Raw genomic sequence first — 19,874 nt, forward strand, 5'->3', positions numbered from 1 at the left:
AAGGAATAAAATACAAAACCTACTTAAACCATGACATTGTAGCATTTTAGGTTTTATTTAGATATGGTTTGTGTTAATTCTCTGCTAGTCTGTGCCCGTTTTTTTATTCCTCCACATTAGTGGTCCTCATTTGCCTGCCAAGCCAGCTGCAATCTGGTAGGATAAGAGCCACTGTTAAGGAGCACAAGGAATTACTAAAAACCATCTCATTCCCAAAGGTTACAATGACCTGGTATACATTCAGCTGGTTAAATATTATTCATAGCAAGCTAGCGAATGCTGGCTATTTGAAGCTGAAGTGCTGTAGTGTGGAAATTACTTGATTTCTTCAGCTTGTGGAAAAATAGTGCATTGCATTATAGCAACAAAGAACAACCAAACTAGTTACCTAAGGCCCTTATTTAATTTCAGTGCTTTTATTTAATTTTTGGTAACAATCTTTTTTGTTATGAAAGCAAAAGTTAACAGACATAAATTCAAATATTGTTACCTTTTATATTTATTATTGAAAGTTTCTGTCAAGCAAATCAGTATTCTTTTCAAGGTTTACATATTTTTTATCACCTTATTGAGGGCAATGGTAGCATTTTAGTACAGGCAGAGCTTGCAACAGATGTGTGGCTATGACTGTATTAGGTGAAAACACAGTGCAGTAGCTTGAAATGGGGAACAAGAGGAGGATTGATGGAGATCTCCTCCTTCTTCATTGATAAATGCAGATATCTAAAGAAATATTTAAAATGGTGGAATATTAAAAAACTTAAAATAGTGAAATTAACTTAATAACACTCAATCTTCAAAATCTGATTAGTACTTGTATTATTATTTCTTACTGGATAGGAATAGCAAAGATTTTGGTAAATCTGACCGAGAAACATGGGTGAGTAAATGACTACCTGTGGAAAAAGTACTGTAATTACTTATAGATGCGCATTGTCATTTGATACTGATTATTCCAGAAATTATAATAAATTATTATACAATATACATTACAAATTATGAAACATTAATTTTTTGCTTTTAAATATTTTAAAATTGTGGATTTTTTTTCTGGATGTTTTCTAACACTGATAACATTTTTAAGTTCAAACTCACATAAATGGAACTTGCAGGTAATTACAAGCATTTTTCTGATTGCACTCTGTAAAGTCAAAAGACACTGCAGACGTTAGGAAGATGTATATTCCTTGCCAGTTAGTTGTAGTAGAAAACTGTGTTATAGCTGAGTATACAGCATTTACTCTGTTGTGTAGTTCACAGACCAGTACTGCTCTTCTTTTTGTGCATATTTTGATGGCACTTACTCATTTGTACTAGGTTCCTTATATTTTGGTAGTTCTTTCCAAGGGCGAACCAAAAAGAGACAGTTTTTTCCAAGAGTGAACTAAAACCAGAGAAACCCAGGAAGAAAGAGTTTAGGTTTGTGGGGTTTTTGTTTCAATGTTAAAAATGAATGTGTTATATAACTACTGTGAAGCTCACTATTAAAAATATTAAGGTCTTTCAGAAAAAAATATTTTAACTCTTATGCATGTTTTTGACTTCTCATTTTAATAGTTGAATTGTAGGAGAGGAAACTCAAAATATTATATCTTATAATTTGTTCCTAGGAGAACAACTACAATTTCATATTTTACGAACTGCCCCAGGACTGGGAAATGTTACTGTTGAGTGGAAGATAGTTGGACACAATGTAAAACAAAATTTTGAAAACTATTCCGGAATACTCTTTTTTCCTGAGGTAAGTCCATAAGCAAATCTAGTGGCTACAAGAGAATATTGTAATTTTAAGTGAGCCGAGGAAACAAGTGTGCTTTTTTAGCACACTTTTTTTCTTTCTTTCTTTTTTTCTTTTTGTGGTTATTTACTCACCCCTTTACTCCAGGAGTTCTAAACTGCAAGGAGTTTATAGTTTTAGATACTTTAAGTTTACATTTCTTAAAAGTATTGTTCAAAATACATGTGATACTGTGGTATCACTTGTGCTCTATAAACTAATGACTAATCCTTTTATCAACAAAATAAATAGGGGACATTGAATACAACATTGTATGTTCACTTGCTGGATGACTATATTCCTGAAGAAAAAGAAGAATACCGCATCATCCTGTACAACATCAAAACAGAAGGTAATGCACAACTACAGCCTGCTATACCATAAAATTGCCATTTAGTAGTGTAATATTTTCCTATGTATTAATCAATTTTGGAAGCACAGGGCTAAGCATACTGCAGATGTAAACTGTGCAAATTTTGTTCACATTTTATTGAAACAACCTTGAAACTTCTTTGTATATGTGTGTATGTATATATATACATCCCACAGTGTCTTTGCATTTTTCCTTAACTGACTGTTTAATTCAGTGCTTATTTGCTTCCCTTTAACTGAATATAAACTTGAGCATACTAATATGTTCTGGATACAAGTGCCATGAAATAAGTGGATATTTTTATCTTTGAAAACAATCTTTTCATGTCAAGCTGTCTTTCTGATCTGTCTCTGAATTCCAGGATGTCAGCATATTTTATTCTTCCATTCAAATTATAACAAGAAAAGCATGAAACTGCATCCCTTCTGAAATACCCTTTGTTAAACTGGAATTAATATCTAAAAACCAAACTAACGTGACATAGGTTGTGTTGCTGCTAGATGCCTTGCCAACTTGCATTAATAATTTGTTTACTGTAGTAATCCTTCAGGATAAGTATCAATTAATGTAACTATTCATCAAGGCAAGACTGTTAGTAATTTCTTAATGGAATGACTGAGAAGTTGAATATAATTTTAACTTGTGGAATGAATACCTAGGAAAACTTTCGTTTTACAATAGAATTAATTTAGGAAAGTTGATATTTAGCACTGGCCCTTTTTCTCATTTCTTAATACAGTTTTGTAACTCTATACTTCGTATGCATAAAATTCTTGTGATTGAATATTCTTTTATTTGTTATAGAATGTAATTATGTATACATTCCATGAAGTTTACCATCTGTAAACTTCAGTCAGCAGTCGTGTTTGGCTTGATGTCATTTGCACTGTTACTAGCTGTCCTTTGGATGTAATAGTAGCAGTAATATAAGACAAAACTTTAGTTGCATAATGCTGTATTAATTGTAGTCCATTGATTCTTTTGCAGGAGTTTCTTCTTCAGGTGCTGCCATTTTGGATAGTCAGGGATATGAAGCTGTTCTGACAGTAGAAGCTAGTGATGAACCACATGGAGTATTGAATTTTGCTTCTCCATCCAGGGTAGTTTTACTTCCAGAGGAAAACAAAACAGTTCAACTTTTTATTAACAGAGAATTTGGATCTCTAGGTTTGTATAACAACTCCAAGAGAAGTTAAGTTTTGGTTTTGAAATTATTAGACAAATGAAAGCTATGACAGGGAAGCTGAAAATTTAGAAAATCTTGGATACAGTTGATATTTTCAGAACTTCTAGGCCTTTAGTGCAGGCTTGGAAACTAAGTTTTAGCTAAAACTGGAGCCTTAGCCCTCAATTTCACAGCAAGGGGTCTGTTGTGGCATATAACACAGCTAATTGGCTATTAGAATTGTATCTTTATGTCTGACAAATCTGTCTTGAAGCGTGGCTCTGTCCAGAAGAAATAAAAAGCATGAGAAAAGGAGCTTGAATGAATTGATCATTCCCACATCTTTGCCTCTAAACTTGCAGAAGTTGATAGCTTAGGAATGTCCCATGGAAAAAGTTTCATTCATGCCACTGAATTCAGTTCTCCTCTGACGATTCTGTATTCTTTTTTAATTCAATTTTTCCTTTTAAAATCAAATTGAGTGGTACTAACTTACAGAATTCAGTGATGTGCTGTGTGCAGAAATATTTACTTGTATTAGTTGCTTGAGGATTTTAAGTTGCATTAGGAGATAATGTGTAATCATTTTCTAATTACATTTTTAGAGTATATTTAGACATCTTTGGTAATCTGTTCTAGTTTCTGTTATCTGTTTTGAAGTGAAGTGACCAGTTAAAACAAATATTCAAGATCTGGACACGCCACAGATTTGTAGAGGCATTTTAATGGTATTTCTATGTTTTCCCATTTCTTTTTTAATATCAATCAATATCTAAATTAAATTTCAAACGCTACTCAGGAAACTAATACTTTATTCTAAGTATGTCTAGTAAATGTAAAATCTCTTAATTAAAGCTTATCATTATTTGTTAATACTAAGATTCTTTTATACCTTTTGTTATATTTCATAAAGACTAGCTTTGAATTTTATCTGTCATTTTATCTCCAGGATCACTTTCTTTAAATTTGCAACTTAACTTACTCTGACAGATTAGTGAGATGTGGCTTTTTTATTAAAAAAAATAAATTATGTCTAACTTTTCCCCTTAGTAAAATTTATCAGTGTGCTCCCTAGTTTTTATTCTTTACTGGAGTCTTTGTCAGTCTTTTTGGGAAGAAAACTAGATTTAGCACTGCCTTTAGAGCCTTTCTTAGATACCGGTTGTTCCTGAAACATTCTACTTCCCTTGGCACCGAACCTGATATTAATAATACATTAGAAGTAGCAGGTAGTACTTCAGTAATGTAATATTTTCAGTCCCCAGCGCCTCAAATGCCTGAATACCTTTGATCCTAATGCTTTCCAAGTCCTGTGTTGTTGGACAAATCATCAAAGGCTGGACTGAGAGCGTGTTAAAAGCAATAACAAAATTCTATTGGCTCCAGATTACTCTTTTAATCCTTCTGGTTTGCAGTTAGGCTTTTCATTTTGTCAAGGAGCATTTGATTTCCTTTCTTTGTCTGTTCTGGTAAGCATTATGTAAGAATTGAGAACAGTTGTTTTTTTTGGTCATATTTTAAACAGGTGCTATCAATGTTACATATGCCACAGTTCCAGGATTGGTCACCTTAAGTAATCAGACAGAGGGGACCTTGGCTGAACCAGGAGCTGATTATGTAGCTGTTTCTGACTCACTGATTTTGGAAGAAGGAGAAACATCAGCTGTCATAAGTGTTACTATTCTAGAGGTAAATTCTATACCCTCTCACTCTGTACACAGAAAAGAGAAAATTGTGGAACCTGAAGCTTGCAACCTATGTATTACTTGAAGCTATAGATTTTATTGTAATTTAGAAAGCCTGTGTCTTAATGGTAATTTCACATAAGGATAAATAATAACAGAGAACAGTACTACCTATAGTTAAATGAAATTAAGCTCTCTCATTAAGACTTTATTATCTGATATTCAGACCAGTGTAATTCATTGCTTGCTACAGGCTGTTACCTTGTCAGTGGTTGGAATTTATGCCTTTAAAATTGGGCAGAAGTTTATTCACGTCTAGTTCAGTGTCAGCACAGTTGTTTCCATGAAATAAAATGTCTTACTTCATAATTCATTCAAGATAATACATTTTATATGAAAGTGTTGCAGGAAAATGTTGCCATAATGTAAGAGACTTCTAGTGTGTTGCTTTTTGGCAACTTCTGTTACAGTTTCTTAGAGAAAGTGAAAAGAAGATGTGCTGGATTTGTGTTTTGTAGGACGATGTTCCAGAAGTGCAAGAATTCTTCTTGGTTAATTTGACTTCAGTGGAACTTATTGTGAACCATTCAACTTCTTCCCTACCTAGGCTGGGTAAAACAACTTATGCAGAATTATGTTTAACTTTATTTTTATATCAGTTGCAATCATATTATATTACTCTGGCATATTCTCCTTATTCCACTTGCTTGCCAACTATGCTAATATGTGACCAGGTACTCTGCATGAAACATTGTAGAATATTAAATATAATCATTATTACACGACTTCTTACTTTTTAAAGCCCTGTAAAAACTCTAAGGCAATTTTCACAGAGGAGTTAGTTAGTAATTAGCAGGTGGAGAGCACAGTTATCTCAGAAGTTTCATTAGCAGTCAGTTAATGTGATTTTAATTTCCAAGAACATAATGGAAACAAATATGTCTAAAAAAATTCCTTCATGTGGTTCCTGTGCTCACGCTTTCAAAAGCAGCTTTTTATTGCTCTTTATCAGATTTACTTTTAGGAGTCATATTCTATGATTTTTCTCCTCTTCCAGTGAACTTATTGTTTGCTTAATTAGATTCTCATTCTGCTTCTGAATTTGGTAGCAGAGCTGCCATTGGCTTTAAAGGCAGTTGGGTTATCCTGTGGTACTAGAGGCTAATTATGCTGATTATTTCTAACATCTTCTATGACTCTTTTCTCTTTTCCTTTGCATGCGTGTTGAAGTGACAGAGTTAACTCGTTACAGACTGAAAGGTAATTTGTGAGACTGATTGCTGGTTTGTAGACACGGAGCTATGGCTAGTCGAGCCTAAAATTTAAAACATGAAAAGGGTAACATTAGAGTACAAAGGATTTTCTGAACTAAATTGTTCTGTACTTAGGATGATCAGATAATAGTTTTAATCCATAAGGCAAAAACTTGTCCTTATTATAAAATGTCACAATGAATTCTGTTATCAGACTGTTTTCTCTGGTGGTATATTTTCTTTGTCATAATTGAGGATTATCAATTATCATAATTGAGGATTTAGCTCCTTGTTGATGCAAGGCATTTGTTTAGGACATACAGCAATGCCATACCCCACAGAAAATATTTAATATAAGTCTAGGTGTCTAATATTAAAAAATGGGTGTCCTGCACATGATACTGGCACGTGCAATCAATTCTCCACATCTGGAATATATTGTATATGTTGTTCCTGTTATGGCCATGTGGATGCAGTATGTAGTGTAGGTCTGGGATGTCTGTGATGTACAGTTAAACACATGGAACTTAAGTGACCTCTGTTTCTGATATCAGGCTTCACACATATGGAGCAGAAACAGTAAACATAAAGACAACTTTCACCATGCTTCTCTTGCTCCCATCTTCTAGAAAAGGTGGAAGAAAAGCCCTGACTCTTAATACAAAAGTCAAGGAATTAAGAAATGAGAAAATGTTCAACACTGGGGAATGATGAAAGAAAAACAAATAAACTTATTGGATAGAAGAAGAATTCTAAGCTGGAGTAGAGTGGCAGGGGGGCATCAGGGAAAGGGAAGCATGCCAGCCATGAAAGAGGTCTGATGTTGAAAGTGAAGTATTACAGATCTTGGGTAAACTGATCGGACTATAACACAACAAGGGAAAACACAGGTTAGGAGTGAAGATAAAGGGTCTGTATTCGCTGGCACTCTCTATGGATATCTAAACTTCAGTAGCATTTCTGATATGTAGAGGTGTTGCAGCTATTGATGATGTTCATCATTACCTCATAGTGTGAGGTTTGAATTTGTAACAGTGACCTTTTATTTAGTTTTATGTGATTTAGTAGAGATCTTTCAAATGGATCTAAAAATAGTGTATTTACTACAGATCCAGTGGAGTCAATTTGTTTTGAAGAAATCGTCATTCTTTCTTCATTTCTTTTTAAGTCTTATTAAAAGTAAATTGATGTAAATTGAGGTAATCATGTGATGCTGTTTGAACAAATTAAGGTATTATGTTCTCAGAAAAATCAAGTTCTGACTGTCAGGTCCTGGTCCCTGAAAGTGGTGGACATTTCTGGCATCTAGCAATTTTTCAGTATTTTCACAGGGCAATACATGCAATCATCTTTCAGGGTTACTGTGCAGATACATATTTTTTTATAAAGTGATAGAATGTTAAAGTGCATAAGCTGCCTATAAGAAATTAATAATTCTATATTTGTAGCAGAATCTGAGGTGTGTGTCATTAAGGTTTATGATCAGGCACTGAAACATGAACAGGAGATGAAATACTGGATCATTTATTATTCTTTCTTACTCATTTTCCCTTCTGTACTCAGAATGGCACAGTCTGCAGAACATTAAATGTCATCATAATAAAAACACGTAATGAAGATGAAATGAGATTCCTTGACAAATCTTGCTTTTGGCATTTTCTAATTTTTCTGTGCTGTGGGGTTTTTTTCTAAATTTTCTTTAGTCTTTTTTTTCTATGCATTATCAAATGTAACAGTTGTAATTCAAGGCACTGTCTTGCAGTTCTAATAGTAAGGTAGTAAAAATAGATTTTCTTTGCGGCTTTCCAAATTATTTTCCCCATGACCTTTTTCTCCTCCATATTTTAGAAATGGAAAATTATGTATTTCTTGTACAAAATTAGTAGAGAAATAAAGAAATTCTTCTGTTATGCTTGAAAATAATGAAAATGGACTTCATTGTTCTTCATATTTGTCCTTCTGTTTTCCATTTTAGATGTGGAAGGTTTAACTTCACAAATTATTATTGATGCTAATGATGGAGTAAGCGGAGTAGTTGAATGGGAAAGTACCAAGTAAGTCTTGTCTCTTTGAAGAACTCTCTGTGTCAGTTAATGATTGGAGTTGCTCAGTAATTTTAATTTTCAGTTAACAGTAGAACTTCTAGGGTCCCATATTTGAGATGGCAACACATCATTCAGTTCAGTAGAACTGGAAACTATAAGATAATTCTCATGCTGGAAACTAGCATTTACATTATGTTTACTCAGAAATCTTATGCTACCATGTAGTTATTTTCGCTGCTTTCCTTTTGTATTGTGAACTTCTATCACTCCTGCAGCCTCCATCCTTTGCTCCAGCCTCTGCATCCATGTAAGCATACACACTGGCATCTCCCAGACCTTTTTTATCTGATTTCCAGGAGCTAGGAAGAAGGCATCCGTGACCATAGACAGGCTTAATCTGCCACTAATAAGCAAGAAAAAAAGGACAACATCCTATAGGATTTTTACATAATTCCGTTTACATAAGAAACAAAGATAAAAAGGTTGCATTCGACATTGGTGATGATGCTGCTACTATAATGGTGCCTTTTACTTATAAAGCAGAGGGAATGATTTGAAGGGAAAATATAACAATTATCTACCATTTTATTCAGAACAACATGCTCAGTGAGCATTGTCTTGGTTTTCATTTTAGTTTTGAAGTTAATGAATCTCATGGGGATCTGACAATAATGGCATACCGAAACAAAGGATCTTATGGGAATGTGTCTGTGTTTTTTTATGCCCAAAATTTGGAGGCACAGCTGGGTTTGGATTTTAATGTGACCTCAAGGGTAAGAGTTCTGAATCTAGTAATTTTCATTCCTTCAACTTCCTTAAAAGAATGTCCTCTTGTTTATTTTGCAGAATGATCACTAGTACAGCTAGATTTTTCAGCATGTTTCAGTTGCTTTGATCGTCTGAATAGATGATGAAAGAGATAGAATTAGTCATCTTATTTTACTCTTTCTTTCTTTTTTAGTACTGAAGCATTTTTAAATATAAGACACATTGTAAACTTTCAAACATCTATTTCAAATACAATTTCCTTAGACAAGAGCATATAAGATTCCATGTAAGTTTTAATATTTTTTGCAACAGAACTCTCAAAGTGAATTGCTCTTGCTTGTCCTCACTCTGCAGTATGCTGAACTATTTTGCTTCTATTTCAATCAATTTCTAAGAGACATAGAAAGTACAGCTCTTCTTGCCTCCTCTTTCCTTCCTAGCTAAGACAATTCTGCTTTGCCTTAGTTTAAAATTTCTCTGTATATTAACAACTGTTGAGTGTTCAATGCTTTCTGTGCTTCAATGCTAGACTCTTTTTTTTGCTGATGGAGAAAGGAATAAGTCTGTTGTTGTTACGATTTTTGATGATGATATTCCTGAAGGTGTTGAAAAGTTCCAGTTAATTCTAACAAATCCCTCTCTGGGCCTGGAATTAGGGAAGAACACAACAGGTAAAACTTAGTTTTGATGTTCTCCTTCTTCAGAATTGTCATTTTAGTGACAGTGATTTTAATTTTGTTCTTCTGAATATTTCAGAAAACACCATAGCCCTGCTGTGGTAGATTATTAGTCTCTTTTGGAAAATTCTTAAACATCCCTGTGAAATGTGTAAAATTAACAAAATAATATATAAAATAAGGAATCAAAAAGTGCAGAAATGAACTTTTTAATAAGACAGTCTGGATTCTTCCTTTCTAGAAATATTTCTAGATAAAGCAAAATACTTACATACTTTCTTCAAGTAATATCAACATTATACACTAAAGGAAGAGTGGATTCATGTATATATATATTTATTTGTATATGTGTACAATTATATTTTACTATATTAATTAAAGAATATTTCCATCATTTATTTCTCAAAAGCCACAGTTACTATATTTGCCAATGATGATGGACATGGAGTTTTGTCGTTCAATAACAGTGATCACTTCTTCCTAAGAGAGCAAACAGCTCTCCATCTGATGGAAAGCATTGCAGTATTAAATATTATTAGAGAACCTCCTCAGGGGATATTTGGAACTGTGACTGTTCAGTATCTTGTAAGTGAAATTAATTCTTCAGAGCCATCAGTGGATTTGACCCCTTCTCAGGGATACATTGTACTGGAAGAGGGAGTCAGATTCAAGGTAATATGATAGTTATTACCAAAAAAGTGAAGAAAGTTTTTTCAAAATTTTTGGAAGGCTTTCAGAAATGTCCATGTTTTTTTCATGTACAAATTTTTTCTGATGTTTTCCTTCATTCTTGGAGCTAACTGAGTTATGGGAGCGCATAAAAATTGAAGGTGCTTTGTTGTAGATATTGTGCTCTTTGTAATAGTTCAGGTAAACTGAAAAAATATAAAGGGTATATAATATTTATATATGCATAGGGCCACTTATTTGTATGTGTTTAGTACGTAGCTGAAACACAAACTTTGACATGAAGTCATAATTTACAAGTCTAAATAGTTAAAGTGGGAGTAAAGCTCCTGTTCTGTTATGTGGCCTGAACTGAACAAAGTATGCTGCAGCAATGGCAAAAGGTGAAGAGCTCTCAGAGTCATAGAAATTGAAAACTGCTTATCTTTCCAGGAGTATTAAGCTCACTGCCTCTCTGCTGTCCCCACAAGAATGTCAGCTAGAAAATGAGCTAGCTTAAGTGTGTGAAATCCTGACTGCTCTGAAGTTTAATGGTTGCTTTATTGTATTTTATTTTATTATTTTATTTTATTTATTTTATTTTATTTTATTTTATTTTATTTTATTTTATTTTATTTTATTTTATTTTATTTTATTTTATTTTATTTTATTTATTTTTATTTTATTTTATTTTATTTTATTTTATTTTATTTTATTTTATTTTATTTTATTTTATTTTATTTTATTTTATTTATTTTTATTTTATTTTATTTTATTTTATTTTATTTATTTTTATTTTATTTATTTTATTTTATTTTATTTTTTCAGTGAAGCTAGGGTCAGTAACAGGTTAGTATATTACAGTTAGTGGAGTAGAATCTGAAACAAACCTTGCTGGAAATGCTGGTTTTCAATTTCTTGACCTGAAGTGCCTTTGGAACCTCAGTGATGGCCAGTTTAGCAGATCTGTGGGAAGTGGCAAGTAAAAGATTTCTTAATATAGTCTCTAAATATGGTTCTTAGGATAAGAATAAAGAGAATGGAAAAATAATAAAAAAAAAGTGATTATGCTTGTGTTAGTGTTGCAAGGTCAGCAGAGGGATGACTTTAGAACCTGAGCCTGAACTGTCCCTGCCTCACTCCAGTTTCAAGAGCTGCTGTTGTGCTGTCCAGAGCTGTGCAGAGAATGAACAGAAAAAGCAGCAGGGTCTGAATTGTATTAGCTGTCATTATAGTCATTAGCTGTCAAGTCTCAGCAGCTTTCTGTGCTTGTTTTCTTGTCAGACTCTGCATATTTCTGCAATCCTGGATGGAGAACCAGAAATGGATGAGTACTTTATTGTCACCCTGTTCAATCCAACTGGAGGAGCCAGACTAGGCACAAAAGTGCAAACTATGATTACGATTTTACAGAACCAGGCTCCACTGGGGCTTTTCAGCATCTACCCACTTACAAATAGGTACTAAATTTTTATTCTATCAAATACTATTACTGCTATACAGAAAAACAGAAAACCACTTAAAATGGACTATTCATCATTAGAAATGTTGATTTCTCTATGGATTTTTTTCATGAAATGGTACTTCATTAGTCCCTTAACATTCCACTAATAATAATAATCCATATCAAGAGCTCCAAACCTTAGATCAGTGCCCAGGAAATCACACGTTTTACAATTTAAGTTTTTTAAACTTGTGTGAGATACACTCTGACTTAGGACTGTTTTTCAGAACCAAGTGGGCCATATTACCTGGACAAGCTTGAGGAGTGGGCCCATGGGAATCTCATGAGGTTTAACAGAAAAAGTGCAATGTGCTACACGTGGATTAGAGCACCTGTGGCTTATTAATGCAATAAGTAAATAAATTATACAGACCTGGCTAGCTGGTTGGGGGTTCAGCTCCAAATCCTCTTTATTCAAATGAGACAACACCTTATATACGTGGGTTCAAAGTAGTACGTGAGTCTCTTGACCCATTACCATGGATTTCTCACTACCCATGTGTGAGAAATAAAATCTCCGATTCAAGTAATTTCCAGTTAGAATTTATTATATGGTGAGAGCAAAAACAGCTCTGTGGTGTCCAAGCAGCTGAGTCCTGATGACTCGGGAGGCTTGTCACACACCAAAGCAGACATAGTATCCTACTTTTATTCCCAGCTACTTCATTAATATTCATTATACATAGGCATAAACATTATACATTGTTAATTCAGACATGCAACAGATGTTTTTCTTAAACTCAATTATAAATTCTCAAGAAAGGTGTTATCATCTAGTTAACTAAACAGAGTATCTTCACTATAAATTTTGTACAAGGTAAAAGGGAGGTAATTTGTTTTATGTCTTAATAGGGGCCTAGTTAAGTTTTACGATTTGTTTTCTCTTCTTTCTCTAGGTTATACTGACCTTACACTGTTTTCTTTTTAATCAGCTCGAATCATTCTTTTAGTTTATTACACATGTGTGGGAGTACTTTGGGAATTCATTTCCCAGGATGTTTCATACAGCATCCTTCCTAAAACCCAACTCCTACAGCAACCCCCAGTATCAATCGAGGCTGGGGGATCAACAAATCAAGCACAGCCCTGCCAAGAACAACTTGTGTATGCTGGTGTGTGAGAGGCTGGAGATGAGCCATCAATGTGCACTCACAGCCCAGAAAGCCAAGTGTGTCCTGGGCTGCATCCAAAGCAATGTGGGCAGTGGGTCGAGGGAGGTGATTCTGTCCCTCTGCTCTGCTCTGATGAGATCCCACCTCGAGTCTGCATCCAGCTCTGGGGTCCCAGCACAGGAAGGATATGGACCCATTGGAGCAAGTCTAGGGGAGAACACCAAGATGATCAGAGGGATGGAGCAGTTCTCCTGTGAGGAAAGACTGAGAGAATTGGGTTTGTTCCTCCTGGAAAAGAGAAGGCTTCAGGGTGACCTTTATTGTGGCCTTCCAGTACCTGAAGAGAACTTACAGGAAAGATGGGGCAAGACTACTTCCGAGAGCATGTAGGACAGGACAAGGGGAAATGGGTTCAAACTGAAACAGAGTAGATTTAGTTTAGATATTAGGGGAAAATTCTTTACTGTGAGGATGGTGAGGCACTGGAACAGGTTGCTTGGAGAAGCTAGGGTTGACCCATCCCTGGAAATCTTCGAGGCCAGGCTGGATGGGGCTCTGAGCAACCTGGTCAAGTGGAAGGTGTCCTTGCCCACCCATGGTACAGGACAGGGGTTGGAACTAAATGGCCTTTTAGGTCCCTTCCAACCCAAACCATTCTATGATTTTGTGTTTCTGTCATATGGAATGATGTTTTGAGAAATCATTCAGCTTTAACTGTATGGTTGATGTCTTGAATTTCAGGGTGGTTTAAGATTTTGTTGAATTCTCTATAATTTTGCCAAGGTCTTGTGTTAGAAAACACTGGATAACCTTAATCAATGTCAGTGCATCAGATAGCAAAATCAGTATTTTCCTTTTATTGCATATTCTGCGCTGGAATTGTACTGTAAGAATCTTGTTTGTATACTATAAATATAATGCTTTTAAAAATTTATTTTCAATTCTCACATTTAGGACAAATATCTTCACAGTTGAAGAAGCCAACACTACAGTTTATTTGAAAGTTTCACGGAGTAATGGGCTCAACATGTCTGTGAGTGTTGAGTGGGAGACATTGTCGGATACTGCATTTGGCATCAGTACGTTCACTTTATTGAGAGCGTCCATTGCTATTGGGTGGAAATAGCCAGAGACTAGCCAAAAATATAGGAGATGTAACTTTGGAATATAACTCACCTATTCAGACTTGATCACATAAATTAATAGATAAAAGAGCTTAGCTACTTAAGAGTCAGCTTGTCATCAGCCACTGCTGCCAGAGTTTCAATAATCTGTATTGCTTTTCTTGTTGTTCTTATATTGTCACTAGACCTTTGATTTATAAAATCTGTACTTTGTAACTTTGGATTTTTCTGACACAGTATAAAAGACATTATTTTCTGTAAGCATCAGCTGACTTAGTTTAAGAATCGTAGTGCCTTGACTGCTTGTTGAGGATGAACACATTTTGTAGTTTTTGTGTCACTGTTATTTTTTTCTATCTAGCTAATTTTCTCACTACCCAAATTCCAGACTGAGTCACCGAATCACACTCAAATTGCCTGTATATCTTCCATGCGTAATTGTAATATATGAGGAATGCGTTTATTGCTTAACTCTCGTTTCAACCTCATTGCTATACCATTTCCATGCACTCATACAGCTATCTGAAGACAACTTCAATATTTCTGATACTAGGTGTACTTTTGGCAAGTAAATAATGAAAATGGCATTGTAAAAGACCTCAAGGATAAGTAGTTTTTTATTTTACTGTATTGCAGGGGGTAGTATCAATGTCCTGTCTGTCTTGCAAAGCTTTGTGGAGCAGTCAGCAGCTAGCTGGTGTTTTTTTCCATTCGGAGAAGTTCTGTATGGTGTGCTTTTGCGTACTCCTCCAGCTGTGTTTTCTACGCTCTACCAGTGGAAAGGAGTTTTTGTTGCTGTTGAGGTAAATGTTTGCTTACAAACACCAAGTGTGCTACCTAATAAAAAATTTTAATCTGAATTCTACTTTTTTATTCCTCTCTCAGGATTTCAGTATGTGGAATCCTAAGAGCTGTATGTCTTTCCAAATACGTGCCTCTCCCTACCTTGTGATTACTCATGGAGGAGCCAGACATGGAGCTTCCAACAGCAGTGTGTATGCATTCATGCCTGGACGCAAACTATTGAAGGTAAATCTGTTTTATTTACAAAATCATGAAATAATGGGGTTAGGAAGGCCCTCCACTCCAGCCATGTTTTAGGAAAAGGCACTCTGTGCTCAGCTGGTCTGGGACCTGAACACTATACGTGACTTCAGTGATGCAACTTACTGTCCCGGTTCTGGCCAGGACAGGGTCAATTTTTGCAGTAGCCAGGAGGGGACATGGCTGGGACCCACAGGTTATTCTATACCACCTCAGAGGGGAATGGGGCCCTTCCGCAGGTCACGGTAGCGTGCTGGTGTTTCTTCTACGTGGTGAGCGCTTTCGCGTGTGAATCATTCAGCTCTCTTGTACCCTCAGTTTTTAATACTGTTGCTGTTATTCTTCATTTTCTTCTCTCATTGTTTTCAGTAAATTATTCTTATCTCAACCCATGGTCTTTACCTTTTGTGCCTCCAATTTTCGTCCACATCCCACCACAGTGGGGAGAGGATTAAGTGAGTGGCAGCGTGGTTTGGAGTGTTTCAGTGGGAACACTAATTTGGGCAATATCATTCCTTAATATAATAACCACAGTTATTACAACTGGATGTCTACTGTGTTGTTATATCTTGGGGGTGGGATAAAATGACCAGGAAAGGGAAGAAAGAAATTGTGGAGCAAAGAAGTCATAGAGCATTTTCTGAAAAACATATGATAAGTCATATTAGTGTTGTAAATTTAGAATTACATCTATGAAATTTTTTGTACTTTTTTTAATATATAGTTTGTATGTAATTTTGCAATTTCTTAAAAATATGTGTGTGTATATGTATAAACTACTTACTTGAAGTGACTTCCAAATACCATTTTGCCATATATCCCTTGTAGATACAGACTCTTTCTATTTTGGATACCAGACATGTCAAACATTTTGCTGTGGATGAAGAAGACTATTTGGTTTTTGTGAGTCACACCACCAATTTCAGTTCCATCCAGGTTAGAATACACTTGTCTTCTATGCCTTTGAATTGGGTAATTTGGTTAGTTTTGAGTTTGAACACTGAAGGGATAATTAAAAAAACCTAAATATGTATTTCTGAAAATTGCCTTATGTTGCTATTACAGATTTACAGGACTTAAACTTCTAGACTTGTTTAAATGTAACAACACTCCTACATTAACATGTAGTTTATACTTAGTTTGATTTTATTGCTAGTGTTATTTCGGTTTTAAAATCTATCACATTAAACACCTGTAAGAACAGAGAGAGCTTCTGACCATAAACCTGGTCATCTGAAGACCAGGCACAGATGCTTACAGTAATGTAGTTACTTACCAATCTGCTTCTACCTTAATGTAGGATTCACCTTAGAAATGAGGAATTCAATTCACTACAAGTCATCCTAATTTATCATGACAATTTCTTTTCTCTTGGTGCTAGTTATGAATATATAATAAAAAATATTTCATATTTCCACAGGTTTTCCAGTGGAATAGAGATCTATTTGTGCTGCATTATCAACTTCCAGTTTACAGAGCTCTGAACATTGCCTTGTTTCCTCGAGGAGGGATTATGTACCTAGTAGTTTCTTTTACAAATAACACCCAGAATGTGCTCTTGTACCAGTGGTTGAATAATGAGTTTAGGAATCTTCATCAGTTACCAGCAAAAGAAATCAAACATATGGAGACCTGGACTTCTGGATCTGATATCTACTTAATTATTGCAGAAGGTATTTAACAGAAAACAAACACTGAGTTTTCTAAGTGTATACTGCTTGTTTGGTAGCAAAGGCATTTGGGATAAAGGATTTTAGATAAGGATGAAAATATTACTCAGGGGTGACAATTTGATGATAAGTATCTTATCAAAGTAATCTGTGTTTTGTTCTTCAGAAAATAAAAGTATTGTGTTTGTTCTCAAATATTTATGAAACCAATTAAATATTTTCCCAAGAACAATAGTAAATAATAATTCCATTCATCTAGCTGCTAATTACACCTTTCTAAGCTTTTCTGAGCTTTGTGATATGCAAAGATCATTGTTCAGCAAAGGACATGAGTTTTTTTATTACAAGTATGACCTTTTAGGCATTCTTTTATGTCTGCATCCCTATGCCTATTTAAAAGTCTGTATTGCAGTCCATAGGTTTCTTTACAATTGACTGTTGTCTGTTGGCATTTTTAGTGTTCTTATATGTGAATGTGTGCAGAAAAGCCCTTAAATGGTGTAATTAGATGAATCATCTGATGGAGATAAGTTGTGCTGTGGAGTTATACACGAAGTAAAAAGGAAGATACGATCATTGGTCTCACTTTTTAATTAAAGCTGCTAATCTCTGCCTTTGAATGGCCACTAGTGTGTGATTTTACTAATAGGCAGCAATATAATGTAAATTTTGTGATTTTTCTCCTTTGTAGAATCTGGAAATTCTTCTGAAATATTCATCTGGGAGACAGGGCAGTCTACCTTCAGACACTTTCAGTCTCTTCCAGTCTGTGCTGTAAGAAATATCCACGTTTTCAGGCCTCCTTCAGGTTTAGGTAAGACCTCATGTATAGTGCTGGAATTGAATATGCTCATTTTTTGATTTTTTTTTCAGATTTTAAGAGGTACTTTAACAGTTGTGCTGCCAAGGGCATTTCTGGCCTTACAAGAAGAACTTATGTCACTGCATATTTCTTTTTTTCTCCTCGTTGCTCAATGTAGTTCACATCCTGCTCTCTGATAAGGACACAACAGCACTGTATTCCTGGAACTCAGAAGGGAACCAGTTTTCCATGATGCTGGAAGCCCCATATGCAGATCATATCTCTTCAGCCACTGCAAGGTCTCTGAACTCCAACAAGAGCTTGATTGCTCTTTCCAGAGAGTCCAGTTCCCAGATTTATGAGCTCACCACTATCTCCAACCAATCAGATTTTATACCTAGGTAGGTTTTTTGTTTTATATAACTTTCTCCAGGTCTTGCATTCCTTTTGATGTGATACTGTTTTTGTTACAATGGAGACCATTATAGACTTCTGTGGGTGTTGTGCTTATTAACACTAAAGAGAACGTTTCACAGGTAGCTTTAGGATCTCTGAAGTCAAAGTCCTCACAACTGGCTTTAAAACACAGAAAGAAGGAAGTTGCAGTTATGACTTGGTGTCAGTGTAGAGTCGTGACGGCCAATAAAGATACAAGGAGTCAGTTATGTGCAGAAAAGATGCCTTCCTCTTCTTTATTTTCTCATCTGCTTTTTTATACCCCTTTGCTAGCAGCAAGCACTATCCTTATTTTTGGTAAGCAAGCAACAGTGTTTTCATTGGCTAGGATCTATGGGTGATACACTTGGCAAAGCTCAAGGCCTTATTGCAGTTCCCATATCCTAGGCCTACCAACTTTACAGCCTGCCTTTGTTTTCTCCATTAGGGCTGCGTACTGACTTCCTTATCATCAAGGATACACCTGAAAGTTTTCCCAGTCGATATCTCCATCCTGGGAGCTAATAGACCTGCTATTAACCCCTTCAACTTGGTATAATTAAAACTTTTATTTAGGATAAATTAAATTACTTTAATAAGTAATTTCAGTTACTCTGTGCTCTATTGTAATTTAAAAAAAAAAAAGGACATTTAACCTACAACCTTTAAACATCAGTTACTTAGGAATACAAGCAATAATTTCAGCTTCAAAAATGCTCATTAAATTTACAGTACTGCTTTCAAAGTTCATTAATCAGCTATCCTCAGTTTACAGTTTATGTGTTTGTTTTTATGCTAGTTCAGGTGAATTGATATTTGAGCCTGGGGACTTGGAAGCTGTGATAGCAATAAATATCCTGGATGACATCATCCCAGAGGAGGAAGAATGCTTTAAAGTGTGGCTGAAAAACCCTAAGGGAGGTGCAGAGATTGGTGTTCACAGTTTTGTTAACATAATTATTCCTTCCAATGACAATGCCTATGGAGTCATTGCATTTGCTCAGGTAAAACCTATAAGGTGAATCATTAAAATATGTATATGTAATTTCTGAATAATGGAAAATAAGCATACAAAACCTGTAAATTAAAACATGTGAAGGGATTGTTTTTCTAAAGACTTGTAGCAACCTAAGTTAGATGGTTATTGACATCCATTTAGCATTGCTATTTGATTATATAGATGCAAGATGATAGAAACTCAGTTCCAGTCTATCCGTATTGTGGAATTTTTAGAATCCCCTTACTTTTAGAATAACAGATTACTTTAACAGTTTTTCAACTACCTAAAAATTTAGTTTTTAGATGGCTTATATGATGTCATCATAGAGTTGCTACTGAATGGTTAATCAAGGGAATTAAGTAAAAATCCTTTTCCTTCTCCTGATTTGTACCACAAGATGAGCCTATCTGTCTGAACAGAATAACGTGGAAAAAGTGTTAGACTAAAGCTATTAGTTAGAATGGTTAATTCTTATATCATCCAATATTGTAGAAGTTATCTAAACAGATATATGTGTTAAATATATGAAACACAGAAGAATTGTTACTGAAATGAAACATTGCATCTGGACTTGTGTAAGCAGTAACAGCAGTAAAAATATGTCTATCTTGAAGGTCTACATGTTTGTTATCTGCTTCAAATGATTTGGACATAAAATACTGTACTAAAAAAATAGCAAAAAGCGTTGGGGTTTTTGCCTTAGGATAAGGAGGTCTGACATTTTAGATTTTTAATGTCTATGAAGCTTAAAACTGTTGAATACTTCTAAATTAA

At 34.9% G+C, this 19,874-nt stretch overlaps 1 protein-coding gene across 11 annotated transcripts in view; it reads left to right on the plus strand.

Annotated features, from left to right (window-relative positions):
• Positions 1-19,874, plus strand: part of ADGRV1 (adhesion G protein-coupled receptor V1) — a 274,930-nt gene that overhangs the window by 74,760 nt on the left and 180,296 nt on the right. For 6 of the 11 annotated variants that reach the window (XM_064642967.1, XM_064642974.1, XM_064642971.1 and 3 more), the window contains 19 exons: positions 1,611-1,741; positions 2,030-2,129; positions 3,138-3,317; positions 4,841-5,004; positions 5,519-5,612; positions 6,231-6,260; positions 8,229-8,307; positions 8,933-9,071; positions 9,596-9,737; positions 10,153-10,415; positions 11,694-11,869; positions 13,980-14,104; positions 14,786-14,952; positions 15,035-15,178; positions 16,022-16,129; positions 16,614-16,866; positions 17,555-17,677; positions 17,844-18,066; positions 18,900-19,104. In XM_064642967.1, coding sequence (XP_064499037.1) covers positions 1,611-1,741; positions 2,030-2,129; positions 3,138-3,317; positions 4,841-5,004; positions 5,519-5,612; positions 6,231-6,260; positions 8,229-8,307; positions 8,933-9,071; positions 9,596-9,737; positions 10,153-10,415; positions 11,694-11,869; positions 13,980-14,104; positions 14,786-14,952; positions 15,035-15,178; positions 16,022-16,129; positions 16,614-16,866; positions 17,555-17,677; positions 17,844-18,066; positions 18,900-19,104 — 2,846 coding nt within the window. The remainder of the gene's footprint in view (positions 1-1,610; positions 1,742-2,029; positions 2,130-3,137; positions 3,318-4,840; positions 5,005-5,518; positions 5,613-6,230; positions 6,261-8,228; positions 8,308-8,932; positions 9,072-9,595; positions 9,738-10,152; positions 10,416-11,693; positions 11,870-13,979; positions 14,105-14,785; positions 14,953-15,034; positions 15,179-16,021; positions 16,130-16,613; positions 16,867-17,554; positions 17,678-17,843; positions 18,067-18,899; positions 19,105-19,874) is intronic. The other 5 variants (XM_064642970.1, XM_064642973.1, XM_064642972.1 and 2 more) reach the window with 2 other exon arrangements.

This window comes from Pseudopipra pipra, chromosome Z, assembly GCF_036250125.1.
Source record: "Pseudopipra pipra isolate bDixPip1 chromosome Z, bDixPip1.hap1, whole genome shotgun sequence".
In the NCBI taxonomy this organism is placed as follows: Eukaryota; Metazoa; Chordata; class Aves; order Passeriformes; family Pipridae; genus Pseudopipra; species Pseudopipra pipra.